Source organism: Hoplias malabaricus, chromosome 13, assembly GCF_029633855.1.
Source record: "Hoplias malabaricus isolate fHopMal1 chromosome 13, fHopMal1.hap1, whole genome shotgun sequence".
Lineage (NCBI taxonomy): Eukaryota > Metazoa > Chordata > Actinopteri > Characiformes > Erythrinidae > Hoplias > Hoplias malabaricus.
The window spans coordinates 29,491,686-29,512,655 of NC_089812.1; the positions used below are offsets into that span (position 1 = coordinate 29,491,686).

Below are 20,970 nucleotides of genomic sequence, written 5' to 3' on the forward strand. Positions count from 1 at the left end.
AGGAAAGAAAGGGTTTATCAAAGGTTTTTTTACTTTTCTGAAATGAAAGAGGTTACTTTTACAGCTTCCATTCTTCTTGGTGTTAGAACAGAATGGATTAACTGGTCACTCCAGTGTTAAGGTAGAACCTGAATCCTGTCATAATCTTCACAAACACTATGTAATTGTTGTTCAAAGTATAAGCTACAACAGTTTGCTAAAGACACCAGAAAAGAAGCGTTCAGGGTATCGATGGCATGTCTCTAAGGTGATGACACAGACTAAAAATGTTAGACGAGTGGTCAGTAAAACTAACTAAATTGTGCTGACTAACTAAACTTTTTAATTCATAATAATCTTGGTAAAGTGAGTCTGGGTTTGTGGTTGTGTTTTGTTGGTTATTTTACAGACAGTAATCAAACAACAATAATTTTTAATTCAGTGGATGCCAGTGTTAGTGTGGTTTCAGTTTTCCCATTTGTATTGTTTATGGTCTGATGCTTATGGCTGATCATATTTTTATGCCTTCAAATGTGTTAAACATTAAAAGATTTACAAACTGTCAGTAAAACTGTGACTGTGGTGGTACACTCAAAGTTATTTTTCAGTATGTTTAATTAGGGAATATGCATATCAGTGTGTTTAATTATCGAATATGAATTGATGGATGATCAGATGGATGCATGGACAAATAGATGAATGGATATCTAAATTGTCAATATCTAAATATTCCACCTACAATCCTAATGTTGTTAATAATTAAGAAACTGAAAAGCAAAATGTGATTTTAAAAGTAGAACTTAATGATCTTGTGGAAAAATATAGAAGACAACAAAAATGTGAAAGTCATACTGGCACAGCTGATTTATAAACCATTTATATACAGATTTTAGTATAATTCTACCTTTTTTGCCTCAATGGCCAGGAACACAGTTCAATGAAAACCACAAAACAAAAACATGATTGTACCATACAGCAAGGTACCAATGTAAATAATGGAGAACAAAAGGATCAAAGTGTACTCATCTCACCGTGTACAGAGATAAATTCAGTCTTGTTTGCTTTACGGAAATGGAAGCAGACCACCCAATGAAAACACAGAGACATAAGATGACATAAGGGACAAATTAATCTTCTTCTGGACAGCACAATAGACTTCAAGGTAATTACAGTATCATTTACAAATATTAAAACTGTTATGAGAAAAATCTTATTCGATATTTATGAAAGTATAATAAAGAATACTCTTTCTCTCACACATAATGAAGCCAGGTAAGATTAGAAGGACGTTCATTTAGGTTACAGCTCTTTCATACAGATCTGTGATCAGTTTTGTATAATTAGCCGTGGGGTAAGGGGAGCTGGTTCTAGACTTCCTGTTATGCATATCTAAGAGCCATTCTCTCTCATATAGTTGTGGAAGCAGGTGAGGCATGTGGTGGAGGCGGGGATGGTGTGTAGTGGAGTGGGTTAGAGGTTGCAGGTGACAGGAACAGATCAAAGTCAAAAAGGTGATGAGGAAGATAAAATGACAAACATAAATGTTACCAGACACTCCTCAGGAACATAACTCAGTTATAAGTACAGTCTGAAGACGTCAAAGGAACTAGAACATGGAGCTCCCTTGGTGGAAATTTTTATTTGTAATATGGGTTTTACTTATGATTACTACAGGTAAGTCCAATAAAATATTAGTGATTAGTGATACAATGAAAAATGTAACAGGCACTTAATGTTTATTACATGTTTATTATATTTTAAAAAGTGTTCTTAGCTTAGCACCTGTTAGAATGTGAACTGTCATAATAATAATATTTTTTTACTCCCAGGACTTGGACATCATTCTAACCTAACACTTTGTATTTATATCCCTTACCTGATTTTTCTACACTCAGAAAAAAAGTACTGTACACATACATTATTGGTCCCTTAAGGTGACATTTAAAGGTACAACAGTGGTTTAAAAATCCAGTTTTCTTCCCTAAAGGGTCATTACATCCTCTTATACAGAAGAAGTGAAAAGTAAAAATTGAATCTTTCTTTATAGAACTGTGTAAAATTAAAGAACATAATGTAAGTCTGGGAGGTTAAATGGGACATATGAAATCAATACAACTTTATAATAGAATAAAGTACAATTATGTTCCATAACTAAAGGTATTGAATATGTAATCTTGAGTGTACCACAAAAGAGACTGTTTTTCTAACAGTGCAGAATATTTTCACTTAAATAAGTATTTATTTAGCTAATTATGGTGTCGGGGTTATCAACATATACAAATTATAAAAATGTTGGTTAGCTCACTGCCCAAAAATTTTGTTTATCATTGGTATGAAGAAAGGACTTAATCTTGACTTTTGATTAGGAAAATTTAACAGGTTTTAAAATCTTGTGAATTTATGGCATGAGCCATTTAACTGTATTTAAAACAAAACAACTCTGATAATGATTATTCATATACATCATCTTACAGAAATGTGTAAATAAGGTCACATCATGTTTTGGGCATTAGTCAGAATATCAAATGAGTTTTGACTGAACCATCAGTATCTCTGTTATTGGTTCAAATCTCTTACTATTTAGACAGGAATACAAATCTGTTTAATCAGTAGAATTATAGGAGCTGCCTCGCCCAAACAGGTTTCTCAGCATTGTCCAGTTTAGATGTGTTTGTTCCCACTCATGTTTACTTTAAACAAATAATGCCCCTAATACCATGTATATTTACTACTTCATATATCATTGTGTTTAACTGGGCCCTTCTCTGCTTTTTTTTAGGTTCTCTGTCCCAAACAGGTATGTTATTGACACTAACAGCTAATCAATAGGGTAGTGCATACACATTGGAAACAGCCTCAGGTGAAATATGTGACACAAATGTGAGAAATGTGGCCCATTGTGGAAATATGTATGTAAATGAACAAGTTATACAACTCCATGAGATGCTTCATACATGAACATATCTTTAAATATCCCCAAGTGGTATATTAGGTATATCCAACCATAACATTTTAATGAAAGAAACATTTAGCCCACATTTCTTGCTTTGCATTGTTCCATGTTCCCCAACAAATGTTGAAGTTTCCCTGTTCATTGATCTCCCTCTTTTCTATCAGTGTGTGGTCAAGCAGTCTACAACAATAAGATCGTGGGAGGGGAAGCTGCTACATCTGGAGCTTGGCCATGGCAAGTCAGCATCCAGTACAGTGGTGGCCATTTCTGTGGAGGAACCCTGATCAACAGCAATTGGGTCCTGTCTGCTGCTCACTGTTTCCAAAGGTACAGAGACCAGTGTCCCAACGTCTAATAAGAGCTTTTAGTATTGAAAGAATTCGACTGCGTACTATGGTTTCTGGGTCAGTTGTAAATGAGTAAAAAAAACTGTGGGAGTGTGAGAATGTTGTGCAGATACGCAATTCAGGGTATAATCAGTGTTCCTCATTCTTCAGAATTTTGTACAGTAAAATCTGTTTCTTAAATGAGTACACACAAATTAAACAGACAATTGTGTATTATTAATTTGGCTCATGAACCTTAGGATTCCCTCTATTCCTTGTTTCTACACCGTATGTAAGTTCTGTGAATCAGACATCAGAGATGATGGAGAATTTGTATGTTTTTTTAGGGAACTTTGATGAAGGAAATTTTAAAGTGACAATAAACCTATTGTTTCCTTTTTCAGCTCCCTTACCAATTCACCATCTGCCCTCACAGTGGTTCTGGGACTGTCAAGCCTGCAAGGGACCAATGTGAACAGCAAGAGGGCATCAGTTCATCAAATTTTTGTCCACCAAAGTTATAGTTCCAATACCCATGACAATGACATTGCACTTCTGCAGCTTGGGTCTTCTGTCAACTTCACTGACTACATCCGGCCTGTGTGCCTGGCAGCAGCTAATAGCAATCTGGATGATGGAACACTTGTTTGGGTCACTGGATGGGGAAACATTAACAATGGTGGTAGGTAGTCTTTTATTCTTTTTTAAATGCATGTCGATTTTTTGACATTGTTTCAGTAACTATTCCTTTTATGAAATGTAAATCTATCTGGGGGCTGTGGTGGGTACACATAGGCTGGGCCCAATGAATGGGCGTCGGTGGTAGGTGTAGCTGGCTGCTGATCGAATCATAAACAGCCAAAGCAACACCATTGGTATGGGATAGGGTTTAAATGGCCAAAGATAGATGATTACAGACATGTTGTTGTTGCAGGTAGGAAGAGAGTGGGACAGACTCTCAGCTATGTGAAGCTCTAATGGATTAGCATAGAATATTTTACACCTTATCCTGTGTATAATTACTTTTATCCCTTTGTTTCCACATGACATGGAGGTTATCAGCTCTTATACGTTTTTAATGCTGTAAGTTTCATAGGTTGCTGTTTGAACACTGTTCGTTAATAATTGTCCTTTGTCTCCACAGTAAACCTGCCATATCCCCAGATCCTACAAGAGGTGGAACTGCCCATTGTCAGCAACACAAAGTGTGCAGCTGCCTATGGAAGCACATCCATTACAAGTAACATGTTATGTGCTGGCGTAAGTCAAGGAGGGAAGGATTCATGCCAGGTATGAAGACAAACAAACAATTACATTAGCCCACAATAAAAACTTCCAACACCAGAAAAGTTAAGACATGGTGCAAAATGTAAACAGAAAGCAGTATGCAAATCATTAAAACTGTATTTAATTGCAAATAGTACAAAAAAATCCAGTTCAGGGTTGCGATGGGTCCGGAGCCAACCCAGAATCATTGAGCGCAAGGCAGGAATACACCCTGGAGGGGGCGCCGGTCCTTCACAGGGCAACACAGACATTCACTCACACCTATGAACACTTTTGACTCGCCAATCCTCCTACCAACATGTGTTTTTGGACCGTGGGAGAAAACCGGAGCACCCGGAGGAAACCCACGTAGACACCGGGAGAACACACCAAACCCGGAGCGAGACTCGAACCCACAACCTCCAGGTCTCTGGAGCTGTGTGACACTACCTGCTGCACCACTGTACCGCCCCCATTTCAAATGTTGAAAGTGAGAAATGTAATTTTAAAAAAATATGTGCATATTATTTTTTATGCCAGAAACACTTCCAAAAACATTGGGACTAACTGATATTTACCACTGTGTTGCATTACTTCTTTTTTTTTTTTTATCAACACACTGTTATTTTTTGATAAAATATTTTGAGAGCAGGGCGGCACTGTGGCGCAGCAGGTAGTGTCGCTGTCACACAGCTCCAGGGACCTGGAGGTTGTGGGTTCGATTCCCGCTCCGGGTGACTGTCTTTGAGGAGTTGGTGTGTTCTCCCTGTGTCCGTGTGGGTGTGCTCCGGTTTCCTCCCACAGTCCAAAAACATAGGTGGATTGGCGACTCAAAAGTGTCCGTAGGTGTGAGTGAATGTGTGTGTGTCTTCGTTGCCCTGTGAAGGACTGGCGCCCCCTCCAGGACCCACCGCGACCCTGAATTGGATAAGCGGTTACAGATAATGAATGAATGGATGAATGAATTTTGAGACCATTTGCTCATTCTTGCTTAAGAAAGATTTCAGCTGCTCAACAGTTAGGGTCTCCATTATAGTTACATATTTTTCATGTCAAAATGCATTACGTTTTCAAACCAGTTCCATTCTTCTTTAGATTTAAGGATGTGGCATCCATAATTTCAAAAAAGAATTTCAAATTTTGATTTGTCACACCACAGGACACTTTCCACTTCATTTCAGTCCACCTTAAAAAAAGTTCATGCCCAGACAATGTGACAGGTTCCTGGATCTTGTTCATATGTGCTATTTCTCTTTGCATGATAGTGTGGATTGGTTAATAAAAAAGTATTCATAGGGGTGTGTATGATGCTCTAACTGCCATGTGCCAAACGATTCTGGGTTGGCTTTATGGCCACTGCAATCCTGAACAGGATAAAAAATGTTACTGAAAATGAATGAATAATAGATGTGTTGTGAAATTCTATTTGGAATTCAGTTAATTTAAAATTTAAGTTACTCTATTAGCTATTTTCTACTTAAGCACACTTTTATTATTTAATGAATGTACAAATATTCTTGCTTTACTGTGGATTTTGGCCATTTTACCTACCTCTGGTACATGGTGTGCTATGGTGGAAAAGCAAGCATATGCCAAAAGTAGCTAATAAGCTAAAGATAGCCATATTTTGTCCATGCAGGGTGACTCTGGAGGTCCACTTGTCATCAAGCTGAGCGCTGGGTGGACTCAGGCTGGGATTGTGAGCTTTGGTAATGGCTGTGGCCTTCCCGGTTTCCCTGGAGTGTACACTAGAGTGTCTCAGTATGCAAACTGGATCAGCAGTATCACCAACAACCAGCCTGGATTTTTTCCAGCCAAGAGTGACAAACTCTTCTCTCTGTCTTTATCACTACTTTTTAGCATCATCCCCCTCTTCTTTTCATTCATAATCTACTAAAACAATATCTGATATTAAAACAAAGTTACTTGTAGCTTTGTGAACATATTTCTTAAAGTAATCAGGGTCATAGAAGAGAATGTGTACTATACTTCATGTTGATTTTTCCAAACACCTAATTTACTTGTAACATGCTATAATAACTTTGATCTACTACATGTTTAAAAGGCAAATTCCACTGTTTTAAATGATATATTTCTACTGTAGTTATATATACTATACTAATAAATACAAATATCCCCAGTATTTTTATTAAGAAAAGAAATTCTTTGGTCTCTCTGATATGCATTACATTTAGTCCATTTCCTACATTAATTGTTAAGGTAGGTTTAAACTTAAAATCATTAAGATTAAACTATGTACATGTTTAATAAATGAGAACCATCATTTAGGATTTTACATATAAACATTTCTCACAACCTTATAGTTCCCCTCACTTAGTAAATTTCTTAACTTCCTCATCTTACCTTGAAGCTGATTTATGAACAATAAGATGATATTAAAATCTGAGATTGATTACAGGTAAAAAAAAAATCTTTGTTTCTTCTTGTGTTGAGGGTTCTATACAGAACCATTTCCTTTAGTAAAGAACCCTCATAAGATCATAATTTTTAACTGCATAGACTGCTACATTTAAAATTTAGCAATTTGCATTGTTTAAAAAAAAGTTGTCTACCTTTCCACTGTGAGAATACAATAGTGAGGAACTGTAACTGCAAGGAAATGATAAACAAAATGGTGTTCTAAGAAAAAAAATGGACTAGCCCCAAAGCTAAAGTCTCAATATCACTGAATGTGCAACCAAATTCTAAATCTGAACCTAGGACACTGCTATTTGATATCCGTTAACTAAGATGTCATGTTGTGTGAAATGCTCCTGTTTCATAACAGATCTATAATTGCTTGCTTACAACCTGTAGCCAATCTAAATGTTTATTTTTCTCTTTATCAATTGCAGGATTTTTAGGTTATTCAAAGTATATAAACAAATAATATTATTTATTGGTGATTTTATTGCAAACAATTACAATTATTTTTACACTCAGAATATATGTATAACTCTAAAAAGTAAGTAAAAAGTACATAGGATCATTTATTATTATTCCAAAGTTACATAGAAAAACATATACATGTAAAAAATACACTAACAATTACCTTAACAAAATAGAACAAAACAAAAAACAGAACTCCAATCTGGAATGCACTATAAACACTGTACATTAAAGGCAAGGCACTATCACCTAATCACTTTCTGCATCATCGCTGATGATTCCCTGCAGGTTGCTCCAGTCTGTTGTTCTCTTGCGCCCCCTGTCTGTGTGGCCATCTTCACAGTCAGAGTCAGAATTAAGAGCTCGTTTGTAGGATGAAGGTGGAGAAGAGCGTCCTTTTGAAGGCCACAATCCTGGTGCACTGCGCTTTGGACGACCTGAAGGACAAATACAGTACAACTGATTACAAGGTTAAGGTGCAGGCAGAAGTTTAGAGAACCCTCTTTACGATTCCGATTGTTAAATGCAAAGGAAAATAACAAATTTATATTTATAGATGTAGATTTATAGATGAGAAAAGGTAGCCTGGCCAAACATCAGTTTTTATCTCGTCCTGTGGAAACATTGTTTGACTCTGTTCAGCAGCCACTTTCTCTGAGCACGTGCTAAAAACACAAACCATAGGAAGAATGGCAGAGTAAAGTGCCTAATAGTCAGGACCAAGTGACCATCCTTTAAATATTCCTTCACTGGCACTGGAGCAGCTTTACAAGGACAATCCTTGAATGCTTTTCAAACAGGCTTGAATTACCTAGCAAAAGTACTTTTAACAATTCTTTGTTGTACATACATGAACATCTTCACTTTTTGTCTTAAAAACAAATACCAAAGCGTGTTCTTTTCAGAGTTTATATAGCATCAGAAGGACAAAATGATAAACATAAAAAAAAAACACACACACGGGCCTATTCAGTATTCAGTTTGTGTGTTTGACTTGGATTTAAAAATACCCTGTGTGGTAATGATGTTGCCAACATCAAGCTCAGCAAGCTCCTGAGCTTCTTCTCTCTTCAGTCTAGCCTTCTTACACTTCTCTATTGTGGGCTGACCTGGAGGATAACGGTAATTACTGTTAATATTCATACAACAATGTCTCTCACACAAACACACATTTTTGTATTCATCCAACACCTACATACAGACTACTGACCGTTCACTCCCAGATCTTCTAATTCTTTTTTCAAAACAGCCACCTTGGCTTTCACTGAGTGACAGTTTTCCAGGAGCTTCTTGTAGTTTCTTCGTACGCCACAGAGGGCAATGTATCGCTTCAGTCTGGACACAGCTTTATTTTCTTCACCCTGCTAATCAAACAGTGAATCTGATAACCTCAAACAGAGAGATTGTCTAAGGATATTCCAAAGACTGATCCTTGTAAAAGAAATTACAGGTTGCTTTTAATTTGAAACACCATTTTAATTTGAATGACTGTTTAACCTATATATTTTTAAAAAATTTAACAAAGGCTACCTTAGATACTTTATCATTTGGTGCAACCCTAATAAAATATTTTGAAATCTTGACTGTCTCAAATACTGATTAAATTTTCTTTCTTCAGGAAAAAAATCATGTGACTGTACCAAACTTATATAATATAAACCTAGCACAAAAAAAGTGAAAATTTTGCCAAATACTCTCTGTCAATGCCAAACAGCTTATTCTAGAGGTGGGCGATACCAGGAGTTTTGTTATCGATCCGATACCAAGTAAATACAGGGCCAGTATCGCCGATATTGATACCAATACCGAAAGTCTTCGAGTCCACGAGTATTGATTAATACCAATACCAGCGTTGGTATTGATATTATCGATATTTGGATCGATCTGCCCACCTCTAGCTTATTCTACCATTGACTCATTTGGTGGACTAGATGATTGAAATTTGAAGAAACAAGACATTTTATTCATTTAAAAACAGGAGCCTCAGTAGCATGTGGAAGAACCATACACAGTCACAACAGCCTGGCACCTCCTCCTCATGCTGGTCACACACTGCTGTGGGATGGCATTCCATTCTTCAACCAGCATTTGTCACAAGTCAGACAACGTGGTTGTGTTCTTCACTCAGGCACGAGCAGCACGCCCAAGATGATCCCACAAATGTTCAACGGGGTTGAGGTCAGGACACTGGCAAGCCATTCCATTCTCTCCACTCCCGTTTTCTGGAAGTAGTCTCTGATAAACCCCGCTCTGTGGGGTCGAGCGTTGTAATCTTGGAGGATAGAGTTCGGTCCAAGACTGTGAATATATGGGATTGCCACTGGTTGCAGAATTTTATCTTGATATCTCTCTGCATTAAGATTGTCTCCAATGATAAATAGCCTCGTTGGTTTTCCAGTGAGGGAGATGCCGCCCCACTCCATCACACTGCCTCCACCAAAAGATGTTACTCTGTCAGTTAAGCGAACGGCATACCGTTCTCCGGATCTTCTCCACACTTTGACCCTACGATCCAACTTCCGTAGGCAGTATCTGGACTTATCGTTAGAACATAAAATTCCTCCACATGTTCAGGTTCCAGTGCATGTGTTGCCAACACCAGCACAAACAGGCCTGGCGAGCAAAGGCAGTCATAGCCGGCCTCCTGGCAACCCAATGACACCGGAGATTGGCTGCGTGCAGTCTGTTCCAGGTTGTCTGGGCAGAGAGCCGTCAGCCATATTGTCCTGCAAACCTTGACTGCAAAAAAAAGTGCTGACAGGGTGAGGAAACGATCTTAGGGTGTCGTCTTCTTAGGACGCCCACTTCGCAGCCTGTCTCTGACATCCCCATTATATGGAACTTGGCCATAAATTTGGATATGGTGCTAGGGCTCACTCCAAATAATGCCACAACTTGTTTTTGCAGAACACCAGCTTAATGTTGCCCTATCTAGAGCAGTCAAATGTGGCAGGCTGATTCTGGGAGCAGACACATACTGATCAGTGTAGCAGGGCCCATGCTCACAGATATTGCCAATCAGGGAGTACCAGAAGCTCAAAACAAGTGTCAATAGAAACAGCAAAATAAGATAAAGATATTAGTGGCTGAAAATTAATTTCACTTACTTTTCCTCCTTTGGACTTGCTGTCACTTTCTTCCTTATTCTTTTTCTTTGACACATTCTTCTTCTTTTCATCCTGTTGAGACTTTTTTCTCCCTCCTTCTTCATCACTATCGAGGGAAGGCAAGGATGAGGAGTCTGAGTCTGTGGCTTCATTCTTCTGTTCATCCTTCACTTTCCCTGAAATGAAAAAAAATTGTGAATTATGACAAAGTGTTTATGCAATCTTTTTGCCATATCACCCAACCCATACCACAAAAGCTTTTGATCTGAAAGTCGAGACTTACCTTCATTGTCCAGTTCTTTAGAGAGATTAGCAATGCCATTCTTTTCATTTGTTTCTTCATCACTGTCTTTATCATCAGCCTCACTGTCAGAGTCACTCATTTGATTCTTTTCAGACTGTTTCATTTTGTTCTCATTTTCCTTCTCGTCATATTCCTCACTTTCAGAACTCCCAAACACTTCTTTCTGCACTCTTCTCACCGCTTCACTCTCTGGTGTCTGATGCTCCTTTTTAGTTTCATTTCTTTTGCTGTTCTGAAAGACTACTTTGCCTTTCTTTTTCTCAATCTCAAGCTTGCTATCATTTTTTCTGACTGGTTTCCTTTTAATTTGTTTGGTGTTTGTTTCCTCCTCACTGTCTGAGCTCACACTTGGCACGTTCTTTCGTCTTATAGCCTTTGCCATCTGCTGCTTTTCTTCACCTGAATCCTCACAGCTGTCATGCTTCTCTTCCTCACTCTCTAACGTTTTCCCGCTCTTCCTCATTTTGTGCCTCTTCTCCTCTCCCTCACTGTCTGAGCTCATTTGTGCTTTCTTTTTCACTCTTGTTTTTTGCTGTTTCTTCTGCTTTTCCTTCTGTTCTCCATCACTTTCTTGTTTCATGTCATCATCATCTTCAACCACATCCTTCTGCTGTTCTTCATGAACTGCTTTCTCTATTCCAGAATCTGGGGAATCTGACAGAGAAATAGTGAGGATACATACTTGTCTGAAGCGTTAAAACTGCTATATCTTTGACTGTATAACAAATCTTTCTCAAATACTCTAGGCCAGTGGGGGAGATACTGTTCCACAAACCAGTACTTGGTTATACTGTTCTAGTGGATGCTTTAATATTGGCCTGTATATTCAATGCTTTTCTAATGAGGTTCTTCGAGCAATATTTGAAAACATGCCTGAGCAATGAGTGCACTGTCAAGTAGCTGGGTCATTTTTGTCTAACAATGTATCTTTGTACTGGAGGGTTACATATCAAGAATGCATAACATATAATTTAACAGTGTGTTGTAATTACCTGGGGTAACTGCTTCAAAACGAGATTTCTTTTTCTGGGCCAACCCATCAGAATTATTATTTTCTGTCTCCGCTTCATCGTCTTCTTCCTCTCGCTTGCGTTTGTTCTGTCTCTTTAAAGCTTCAGCCTTGCTGGCTAAAGGTTCATCATCACTGTCCTAAGAAGAAAAAAGGCAAACGGTAAGGTAAATTCATAAATACATAAAATATTAATTTTTTAAAATTATGATCAGGTGGTATTCAAAATTCAAACAGGTTTATACAGCTTGTAGGAGCATGAAATTATTCAGACGTCTGAGAATTTACATCTTGGTAAGTTCATTGGTGCACTTCACATCATAAAGCAGTGTACCACTGTGATTACATATTAACCTTTGAAATTTTGGTAAGATTCCCTTTTAATAACTATGCACTCACCTCAGTCTGCATTTTCAGGAGCTCCTCTTCTACAGTTTCTTTGAGGAGTTGTCTGTGCTCTGCACTCAGAGACTTTCTGCCCACATGCTCCAGATATCGCTTACGAATTATTCCAAGGGTCAGTGAGCTAGACACATTTAAATTTTGACATTGACATTGATTATTACCTATGCATCTTAAACATTTATTTAAACAAGCAACTTAAACCTTAACGGCTAACGTTAACGTATATAACAAACTCACGCTTCAGAACACGACTCAAACCATGAACACGAGCACCAGATTGGATATGCTCCTGCACTCTTCAAGATCGAATGGAAAATTAAGAGTATGTAGCCCACATCAGTGTGATATGAAAGCAGCGTCGTGTTCACTCAGAGACACTCACCTCAGGTCTGAACAGCGGCGTAGCTGCTTCAAGACGAATTGGCGGATCTCTGTCTCCTCTGAGACCATTATTTACAACGTTATAAACCCTCCAGACATTCAAAACACACACCTGCGCACATCGAACCCCGCACGACACTTCCAGGTTTGGCGCCTTCTCGTCTGAGGCACGCTCAGTGATGTCATCACGCACATTGACGCTATAGGCGTCCGCTATGTTTTTATTTAGAGTTCATTTCTTCACCCTCGAAAACAAACACTGTTACTGGTGATTAAACAGAATTTTAGACAAAAATGCCACATTATACTTTTCCATTCACGGTCCAATTTACAAATATTTTCTTTATTAGGTTATTTTATTATTCTTTATAAATAAATAAAGAATACATAATAAATAATTATGTATTATAAATAAATAATTTTAATCCAGCACAGTGTCAACATTTTTGCATAATTATTTTATTTCAGGCTTATACTCATTAGATCTCTCATAGTTGTTGGTAATATTTGTATTAGTTTGGTTTCCAGAATAAAAGTCTCTGTGAATTTAAAATCTGTTTGAGGAGATTATAAATGAGTTATATCCTGTACAGGACAGTAATCTGAGTGGTCCGATGGTGGACCAGCAGTGGTCAGTGGTGTAGCCAGTCAAATGCTGGCCAACTGAAAAGTATGAGCATGTACAGCACTCAATACTTAGTTGGGGCTCCTTTTGCCTGAATTACTGCAGCAATGCGGCGTGGCATGGAGTCGATCAGTCTGTGGCACTGCTCAGGTGTTATGAGAGCCCAGGTTGCTCTGATAGCATATTGCATCTTCCTCTTCACAATACCCCATACATTTTCTATGGGGTTAAGGTGAGGCGAGTTTGTTGGCCAATTAAGAACAGGGATACCATGATTCTCAAACCAGGTACTGGTAGCTTTGGCACTGTGTGCAGATGCCAAGTCCTGTTGGAAAATGAAATCTGCATCTCTATAAAGTTGGTCAGCAGCAGGAAGCATGTAGTGCTCTTAAACATCCTGGAGACCACTGCTTTGACCTTGGACCTCAGAAAACACAGTGGACCAACACCAGCAGATGACATGGCACCCAAAACCATCATTGACTGTGGAAACTTTACACTGGACCTCAAGCAACGTGGATTCTGTGCCTCTCCTCTCTTCCTCCAGACTCTGGGACTGGGACTTTGATTTCCAAAGGAAATGCAAAATTTACTCAGCAGCAGTCCAGTCCTTTTTTGGAAGCAAGATGCTTCTGATGCTGTCTCTTGTTCAAGAGTGGCTTGACACAAGGAATGCGACAGCTGAAACCCATGTCTTGCATAGGTCTGTGTGTGGTGGTTCTTGAAGCACTGATTCCATCTGCAGTATAATCTTTGTGAATCTCCCCCACATTTTTGAATGGGTTTTGTTTCACAATCATCTCCAGGGTGCGGTTATTCCTATTGCTTATACACTTTTTCTACCACATCTTTTCCTTCCCTTCACCTCTCTATTAAAGTGCTTAGACATAGCTCTGCGAACAGCCAGCCTCTTTAGCAATGACCCTTTGTGTCTTGCCCTGCTTGTGTAAGGTGTCAACAGTCGTCTTTGGACAACTGTCAAGTCAGCAGTCTTCCCTATGATTGTGTAGCCTACAGAACTAGACTGAGAGACCATTTAAAGGCCTTTGCAGGTGTTTTGAGTAAATTAGCTGATTAAAGTGTGGCACCGGATGTCTTCAATATTGAATCTTTTCACAATATTCTAATTTTCTGAAATTCTGAATTTGGGGTTTTCATTAGTTGTCAGTTATAATCATCAAATTAATAGAAATAAACACTTGAAATATATCAGTCTGTGTGTAATGAATGAGTAGAATATACAAGTTTCTCTTCTTGAATGGAATTACTGAAATAAATCAACTTTTTTTATGATATTCTAGTTTTATGACCAGTACCTGTATTGTAATAATAAGATGGCTGGTTTAACTATGACTACATATTGCACATCATGAATCCTCTATATCATGCCTCATTCAGACATTTAGGTCTTTTTCATTACATTTATACATTTTAATTATTATATGTCAACCAAGACATTTTACACATATACAAAATATACAATAAAATTAAGATACTATTAATCTACTTTAATACAGCTTTTATCATAGTTTTGGCCAATTGTCCTCTCTTTGGCTGCATCCCGAGTTTGTATATACCCCAACAAGGCAAACCGTTATTACCACCCGCCTAATATGCTGTCAGTGGAGAGAGTGAAACACTCTGGGTGATTTTCTATCAGAAGCATTTTCTTTAGGCTTTCATTTATTCATTGTCTGTAACCACTTGTCCACTTCAGGGTCAGGTTCCTTTAGGTTTAGTGCATTTTTTTCCCAGATATTTGATAAAAAAAATAACACCAAAATGGTGTGCCAACTAATCTATAAAACAAATACATTGCAGATCACAAATTAAAAATGACTAAAATATAAACATTCTAATCTAGCAAGAATATTAACATTTATGGCACTATACCTCCAAAACGAGATTGCTTATGGTGTACTGGTGTAATGTATTAGTATTTCCCATTTCAATGAGTTTCAGAAACAATAATGTGTAAAAAGAATTTTATTAGTGAACCTATGGATAAAACAACAATGAACATTTCTGAATGCTACAATACCAGAGAAATATCACCAGATATCTTGAATGTGGGGAGGAATATCTGATAATACTGTCACATTAAATTAATCTCTAATGTTTAGTTTCAGGGAACTCTGATTTCTTACCAAAAAGGTAAAAAACTATTCTTATGAGAGAAATACTTAACAGATGACGATGGTCAAGTAAAAATTATATTTACAGCGATGTGACAGGTTAGCAGTTGATTATTCAGTCATATCCAAGTCACATTAAGAGTGAATGTCATATTCTTAAAAGAACTGACATTTACACATATCCCTGTATAAAAGTGTAGCCATTTTGCCACCGTCATGTAATGTTTGACATGGCAGGTGCTACTTTTGGCTTAAGGAGAAAGCTGAATGATTTTTCAACACATACAAAAAGTCTGTATTTCAAAAAAAAAGGAAATAGTTTTCTTATGTCTACTGGTTGCAAAGTGTTTTTGTGTGGATATTTAAAAAATAATAATAATAAATAAACAACTGGTATGGCCACAAAGTAACATTTTTCCATTACCAAAAACATTTGAGGGGAAAAAAAGACAGAATGTGTCTCTTGAAATGATCAACTAATACTAAACTAAATACTTTACTAAAATGTTTTCTTATTCATGCTGACTTTGGGCATGCTTGGTGAGGGGCTCTTATAAAGTTGCTATTTGTTAAAAGTTTAAAGCAAGAAACAATGACATGTAATTGATGCCTGTCAATTGTGGAGCAGTTCATAAAGTAAATATGTGATTTGCACCTGAATATACCTGCATGACTAGCAAAGTGAAAGTGACAAAACTGGTTTGAAAATACACATTACCAGATTGGATGATGGAACCATAGTAAACAATCTGAAATTCATCTAAATCCAAGATTCAACTTTTAAAAAATGTGCATAAACAGACTGCTTTAATGCAATAACTATAATATGGGCAAATATGCATTACTTTAAAATTTATTTAGTCCTCTAATGATCTCTCTTACTGTGATACTTGTATGATGTGTATTTTCACTAGCCTGGATGCCATCCCTGTCCTGCTTTTTCATAAACCAAATTTAGGTTGCTATTAAGTACGTCTCTGCAGCTGTCACTCAACACACATTTGCATTAATAAAGGGAAAAATAAATCATCACAGCTCACCATTAGATATTATTATGACGGCTCTCACACACATAGCAATAACTTATTCACATGTATCGTTAAAAAATTGAATATTCAGGACAATAAATTAACAGAATAATAAATAAAAAACAAAGAAATAAAATTAGATTTACCTGTACATTCATCCTTGAAAAAAAGTCAAATCAAACAAAACCACTCTGTGGCTCTTTCAGGACGTTATCATTACCAGTCCATAAAAATACCCACCCCACCCTCAGTGCAGTGTTAGAGTACTAAAGATCAACTCCTGTCTTGACTTTTACTCATGCATCCGTGATTTCAACTCCCTCAATATCCATCTATTCATGAATTTCCAGTTATAGTACCTTCAGGCTCTTCCTACTTATCTGTATAATTTCTCCTCCTTCCCCCCTCACTTTCAGTCCTTGTACACAGTCTGTTGTCCATGTCCTCTTTCATCATGCATAATATGTCTCCGTACATGGATCCTCCTCACCCTTCTGTCTCCGCCCCCTACACCAGCTCCATCTTCTTCTGAAAGGCCCATACCTGGAGAGGAGACACCAGACTCCAACAGAGTCATGCCTCCATGACCAGAGCCCCGTCCATTCTCATAGATCAAGATGTTCAAAGTTTCTTCAAAGATGCGAGCTTCTGGAAATTCAACCTAGGGGTCAAAAACAAACCACAGAGAAAGGTAAAAGGGATTAAAATGACAGTGCAAATCACAAAGGTAGATGAGCAATAATATTCAGGTTTCTTATACTTACTTTGGTCTGTTTCTTCTCAGTGGCGTAGACAATTGAGGTACAGCAAACCTCAGCAATCTTGCGTCCTTCCCCATAGAAGGACCAGCAGCAGATTTCATCTCCAAGCACGTCTTTAATGAAAAGCACTCTGCCATTAAAGCGCAATCCGAGCTTATCAAAGAGCTCAATGTTTTTCAGCAAGTTGTCATCTGAGTTACTGTGGAAATGAGGAAAACGCATAGAAATTATTATTAGTTTTTATTCTTTGTCAAGAACTCAATCCAAGACTTTTGTCACATCTTGTTGCACTTCTAATAAAAGTTATTATATAGTTATGAGCTTATTCAAAAATATTTCACAAAAGCCCTCTATTGCATTCGCATGTATGAGTTTAAGTACCTGGTATAGGAATATTTATTGTTCCCTCTGTTATTCTGCAATTTCACCACAGGCTGAAATAAATTAAAACAAGTCTTACAAGCAATTCCCTCAATATCCATCACGCTACAAAAGCCAAAACCATTACAACTGCTTGACCACACAGGTGGCTATGTGAATGTAACAATTTCTCTCACCTTTCTACAGGTGGCGATCATCCTCTGTTCTTCTTTGGCAGAAGTGATCATGGGAATGCGACAACCTCCCTCATTTGTCTCACTGCGTTTCTAAAAGATGAAAAGCAAATATATCCAAACATCATGCAAATTCATCTTGAAATCAAATACTCTGTCTTAACTGGACCAGGAAAAATGAAAATAATCTGTAGCCTCTAAAGCAGAGCAAGGTGTCCCCTAATCCTAAAACACTGATTCTGCTGTGGTTTTAAAAACTGTACCTAGGATTTACTTGAAGGCACTGCATTTATTGACTGCATTGTCTTGCAATTCCCAAATTCCAACCAGATATTTTGCTTCCTGACATCCTATATATTTCTCCAGTGCTTGAGTTGAGATATGTAGTGTACTGTGCAGTAATACTGACCTGTAACGTGGAGAGGCAGTGTTGGATTAGACCCTGCAATCTGTAGTACTGCGCTTCCTTCAAAACCTCCTCCAGCTCCCTCTGGGTCTCAGGTAGTGGCACTGTTCCATCCCGCAGGAAATTCAGTACAAGGGGGAAATGACGTCCACTCCTGTCCAACACCACCCACCCTGTAAATAGAGAGGATACTCTATGAGCTCTGACATTGCTTTTCTTTGTTATGTCTTAATTTTAGGATTATGTTTTCCAACAGTAAGAACAGACAATAGTTTTCATATCAAACACTAAGAAACATTTTATGATTCAGTTATGAAACGGATGCAAATGTGATCCAATTTTGGTTGGGTTGGCTTAGCCTTTTTCTTCGGCTGCATGTGAAACCAGTCTATTCAAACGAATGTGCAGTTTTTTGGACTTTAATAGCACCTGTAACTTTGAAGTGATTAATCATATATGCCATTTACAATTTTTTTGTCATTGAATCAGGTTTATGTTTGTCAATCAAAAGACATATTTTCAGGGTAAAAAAAATCTATTGTAGGTTAAGGGACTGGGGAATTCAAGTTCTGTTCATCACCTTACTTGAAATTGAACAATACTTAATTTGTTTAGTTAAATGTGACCAATCACACTATTATCATCAGACAATACTTTTAATGCAAAAGCACAAACACTTTTAAGAAGTAATTTCACTCCATTTCTTTTGTTACTTCCTAATACATCTTAAAACATTCCTCACACACTCACTCACCTTCTGAGTCTATGGTGACATCTGTGCTTCCATCACACATACTCCTGAGCAGGCTGTCCTCTTTGCTGAGGGTCTGGACTGTGGTATAGTGGATAGAGCCACCCACGTTCAGCTTCACATATTTACTGCCAACCAGACCTACAGGCTTCTGCTCAGGGATGTGGCTGGGGCTAGGGCTAGGGGACGGAGTCGCAAGGGTGGGCTCTGACGCCACTTTTCCACTGGAGGCTTCGGCAGACATCAAGGAAACGTGGCCCGACACCAATAATACACTGTCTAGAAACGAAGTGCACACATACATCATGAACAGCAAGAACGTACTAAAGCAGGCAGTGTCAAACAAGAAGGAAAAGAAAACCTGTGGTGGTTCCTCACTAGTTTTAAGCATAGACCCAACCCATGACTGCTCTTTAAGGCAAGCAGGAATCAATAAAACAAGTTAATCATCTTCAAAAGTTACAACTGAAACTACAGTGTGACGTATGCTGCTGCTATAATTAGTAAGTAGGATACAGGTACATATACATGAGATACAACCTCTGATTCTTGTGGACATTAATAGCTCTCACTTCCTTTGCAGATCAATTCATTAAACTTATTTATTTATTACATTGTGAGATAACTCATATCTTGGTCTAACTTTTGAGCTCACATTGTTAGCCAAGTTATTTACAGGAGTTAGTTTTACAGATATAATCTGTTAGCATAACTGTGTCAGCATTAAGCCCCTAAAGAGATTTACATCTCCTTCATACAAAAAGCTAAACATTTTCTTCACTTTAAAATAATAATAATAACAACCCTCAACAAACCAAAAAAGGAACTCTTAACAACCCGTCTTTTTATGTAAATTTCAATAAGATTTAATTGTTTACACCTTCGTATTATGATCACAAGCAGGTTTTGAAGATAAATCTATAGATGGCTGACTGGATGGATGTGTGATGGAGATTATGTGGATCTAAATGTACTTTTATCTTACGTATTCTGTTATGTTTATCACGTGGTTGTTATTGTGGCTTTCCCTTTTGTGTGCGATTTTAACTCTGAATGAGTGCAAGTTAAGACTGTTCACTCTGTTTTCTATCTTTGATTTTAAGTACTAGAATTGTCTGAATCTGTAGGAGTTCTGTTTTTTTTAAGTGGTATGCTGAATTGTGTGGTTACAGATGAAGATATAAAGTACATGTAAGGAGTATATGTAAGACATTTTAGGCACCAACAATCCAAGCAATTTACAGTTATGACTGAAACTGAAAGACTTGCTGTAAGGATACTTTATTTGAACAGTAAGGTTAGAGAAGCACCACTGACTCTCCTGGGAGGAATAAGGACAACACGGACCGCCGTGACAGATCTTACTGAGCTGGCCAGCTAATCCGCAAAAGAAAATTCTTAACAGTTAACGTTAGTTTTTGAAGAGTTGTTATATAAAACAGGCACTGAATTATGTATCAGGACATGTAACGAATAATGGTGTATGTGCCTCTGTTTACCTTTACATAAATACTACGATGCGCTAATTAGCCAGCTAGCTTTCATTAAGTGGATATAATTTTTACTGAGGATTTTATTTCAGAACTAAATTGTTTCTCACCAAAGCCTTGTAGCGGAAAGCTTGTCCCCAAGCCCAACGTCGGCGTACACAGTTCACATTAAGTATATTCCACGCTGAATCCAACATATATTTCACCAAATCATTTTCCGTTTCTCTCTAGCCTTCACCTACTACTTTCTTCCTCGAACGACTGGGGTAAAACCTTTATTTGATTGGTCCAAACTCCAATCAATCACTTATTCTAGCCCCGCCCCGCTCTATTAGTAGTAATATGATTGGACACACTGCTTCGTCGTGTATGACCTCGACCAATCATCGTCAGCTATTTAAATAGGTCAGTTGTGTTGTTTTTCTCGTCACGGCACGAGCTGTATCATAATGGCAAGCCATTTTAAAATTTAATCGCTTTCGTCGTACAGTCTTATTATTATTGATTAAATACCGGATATCTACAACATAATTTTGACTAGTTAGAAGGACATCTGCATTTACAATCTGAGTATTTAGAATTATATTTTGACTAATCAAAA

The 20,970-nt window shown here is 37.7% G+C and overlaps 3 protein-coding genes across 4 annotated transcripts; 1 reads left to right on the plus strand and 2 right to left on the minus strand.

Annotated features, from left to right (window-relative positions):
• Positions 1-1,508: 1,508 nt before the first annotated feature.
• Positions 1,509-6,740, plus strand: zgc:123295 (uncharacterized protein LOC641564 homolog). The gene is made up of 6 exons (XM_066641621.1): positions 1,509-1,653; positions 2,759-2,776; positions 3,097-3,259; positions 3,663-3,940; positions 4,403-4,548; positions 6,164-6,740. The coding sequence occupies exons 1-6, from the start codon at positions 1,593-1,595 to the stop codon at positions 6,419-6,421; spliced, it is 924 nt and encodes a 307-aa protein (XP_066497718.1). The 5' UTR covers positions 1,509-1,592; the 3' UTR covers positions 6,422-6,740.
• Positions 6,741-7,434: 694 nt separating this feature from the next.
• On the minus strand, positions 7,435-12,793 carry hirip3 (HIRA interacting protein 3). Of its 2 annotated transcripts, none has more exons than XM_066642304.1 (8): positions 12,621-12,793; positions 12,233-12,359; positions 11,817-11,973; positions 10,804-11,478; positions 10,521-10,696; positions 8,624-8,774; positions 8,424-8,522; positions 7,435-7,850 (listed from the first exon to the last, which is right to left on the minus strand). In XM_066642304.1, exons 1-8 carry the CDS (start codon positions 12,686-12,688, stop codon positions 7,663-7,665), a joined length of 1,641 nt encoding a protein of 546 aa, XP_066498401.1. In that variant the 5' UTR covers positions 12,689-12,793; the 3' UTR covers positions 7,435-7,662. The 2 variants fall into 2 exon arrangements, with proteins under 2 accessions (XP_066498401.1, XP_066498400.1); XM_066642303.1 differs by having other exon boundaries at positions 8,624-8,777.
• A 2,429-nt stretch (positions 12,794-15,222) lies between these two features.
• kctd13 (potassium channel tetramerization domain containing 13) lies at positions 15,223-20,618 on the minus strand. Its single transcript, XM_066641983.1, has 7 exons — positions 20,480-20,618; positions 18,883-19,158; positions 18,132-18,301; positions 17,726-17,815; positions 17,550-17,602; positions 17,172-17,367; positions 15,223-17,068 (listed from the first exon to the last, which is right to left on the minus strand). Exons 2-7 carry the CDS (start codon positions 19,121-19,123, stop codon positions 16,820-16,822), a joined length of 999 nt encoding a protein of 332 aa, XP_066498080.1. The 5' UTR covers positions 19,124-19,158; positions 20,480-20,618; the 3' UTR covers positions 15,223-16,819.
• Between the last annotated feature and the right edge of the window lie 352 nt (positions 20,619-20,970).

What these genes read in the sequence shown, in the direction of transcription:
- zgc:123295 (XM_066641621.1), top strand. Translation starts at nt 1,593, where the DNA reads ATGGAGCTCCCTTGGTGGAAATTTTTATTTGTAATATGGGTTTTACTT. An exon ending in GCTGCTCACTGTTTCCAAAG is followed by an intron (nt 3,260 to 3,662) that starts GTACAGAGACCA and finishes TTCCTTTTTCAG; the next exon opens with CTCCCTTACCAATTCACCAT. An exon ending in GAGGGAAGGATTCATGCCAG is followed by an intron (nt 4,549 to 6,163) that starts GTATGAAGACAA and finishes TTGTCCATGCAG; the next exon opens with GGTGACTCTGGAGGTCCACT.
- hirip3 (XM_066642303.1), bottom strand. Translation starts at nt 12,688, where the DNA reads ATGGTCTCAGAGGAGACAGAGATCCGCCAATTCGTCTTGAAGCAGCTA. An exon ending in CGCCGCTGTTCAGACCTGAG is followed by an intron (nt 12,360 to 12,620) that starts GTGAGTGTCTCT and finishes AAATGTGTCTAG; the next exon opens with CTCACTGACCCTTGGAATAA. An exon ending in AGAAGATCTGGGAGTGAACG is followed by an intron (nt 8,523 to 8,623) that starts GTCAGTAGTCTG and finishes GTTATCCTCCAG; the next exon opens with GTCAGCCCACAATAGAGAAG.
- kctd13 (XM_066641983.1), bottom strand. Translation starts at nt 19,123, where the DNA reads ATGTCTGCCGAAGCCTCCAGTGGAAAAGTGGCGTCAGAGCCCACCCTT. An exon ending in TGATCGCCACCTGTAGAAAG is followed by an intron (nt 17,603 to 17,725) that starts GTGAGAGAAATT and finishes AATTTATTTCAG; the next exon opens with CCTGTGGTGAAATTGCAGAA. An exon ending in CTGAGAAGAAACAGACCAAA is followed by an intron (nt 17,069 to 17,171) that starts GTAAGTATAAGA and finishes TTTGACCCCTAG; the next exon opens with GTTGAATTTCCAGAAGCTCG.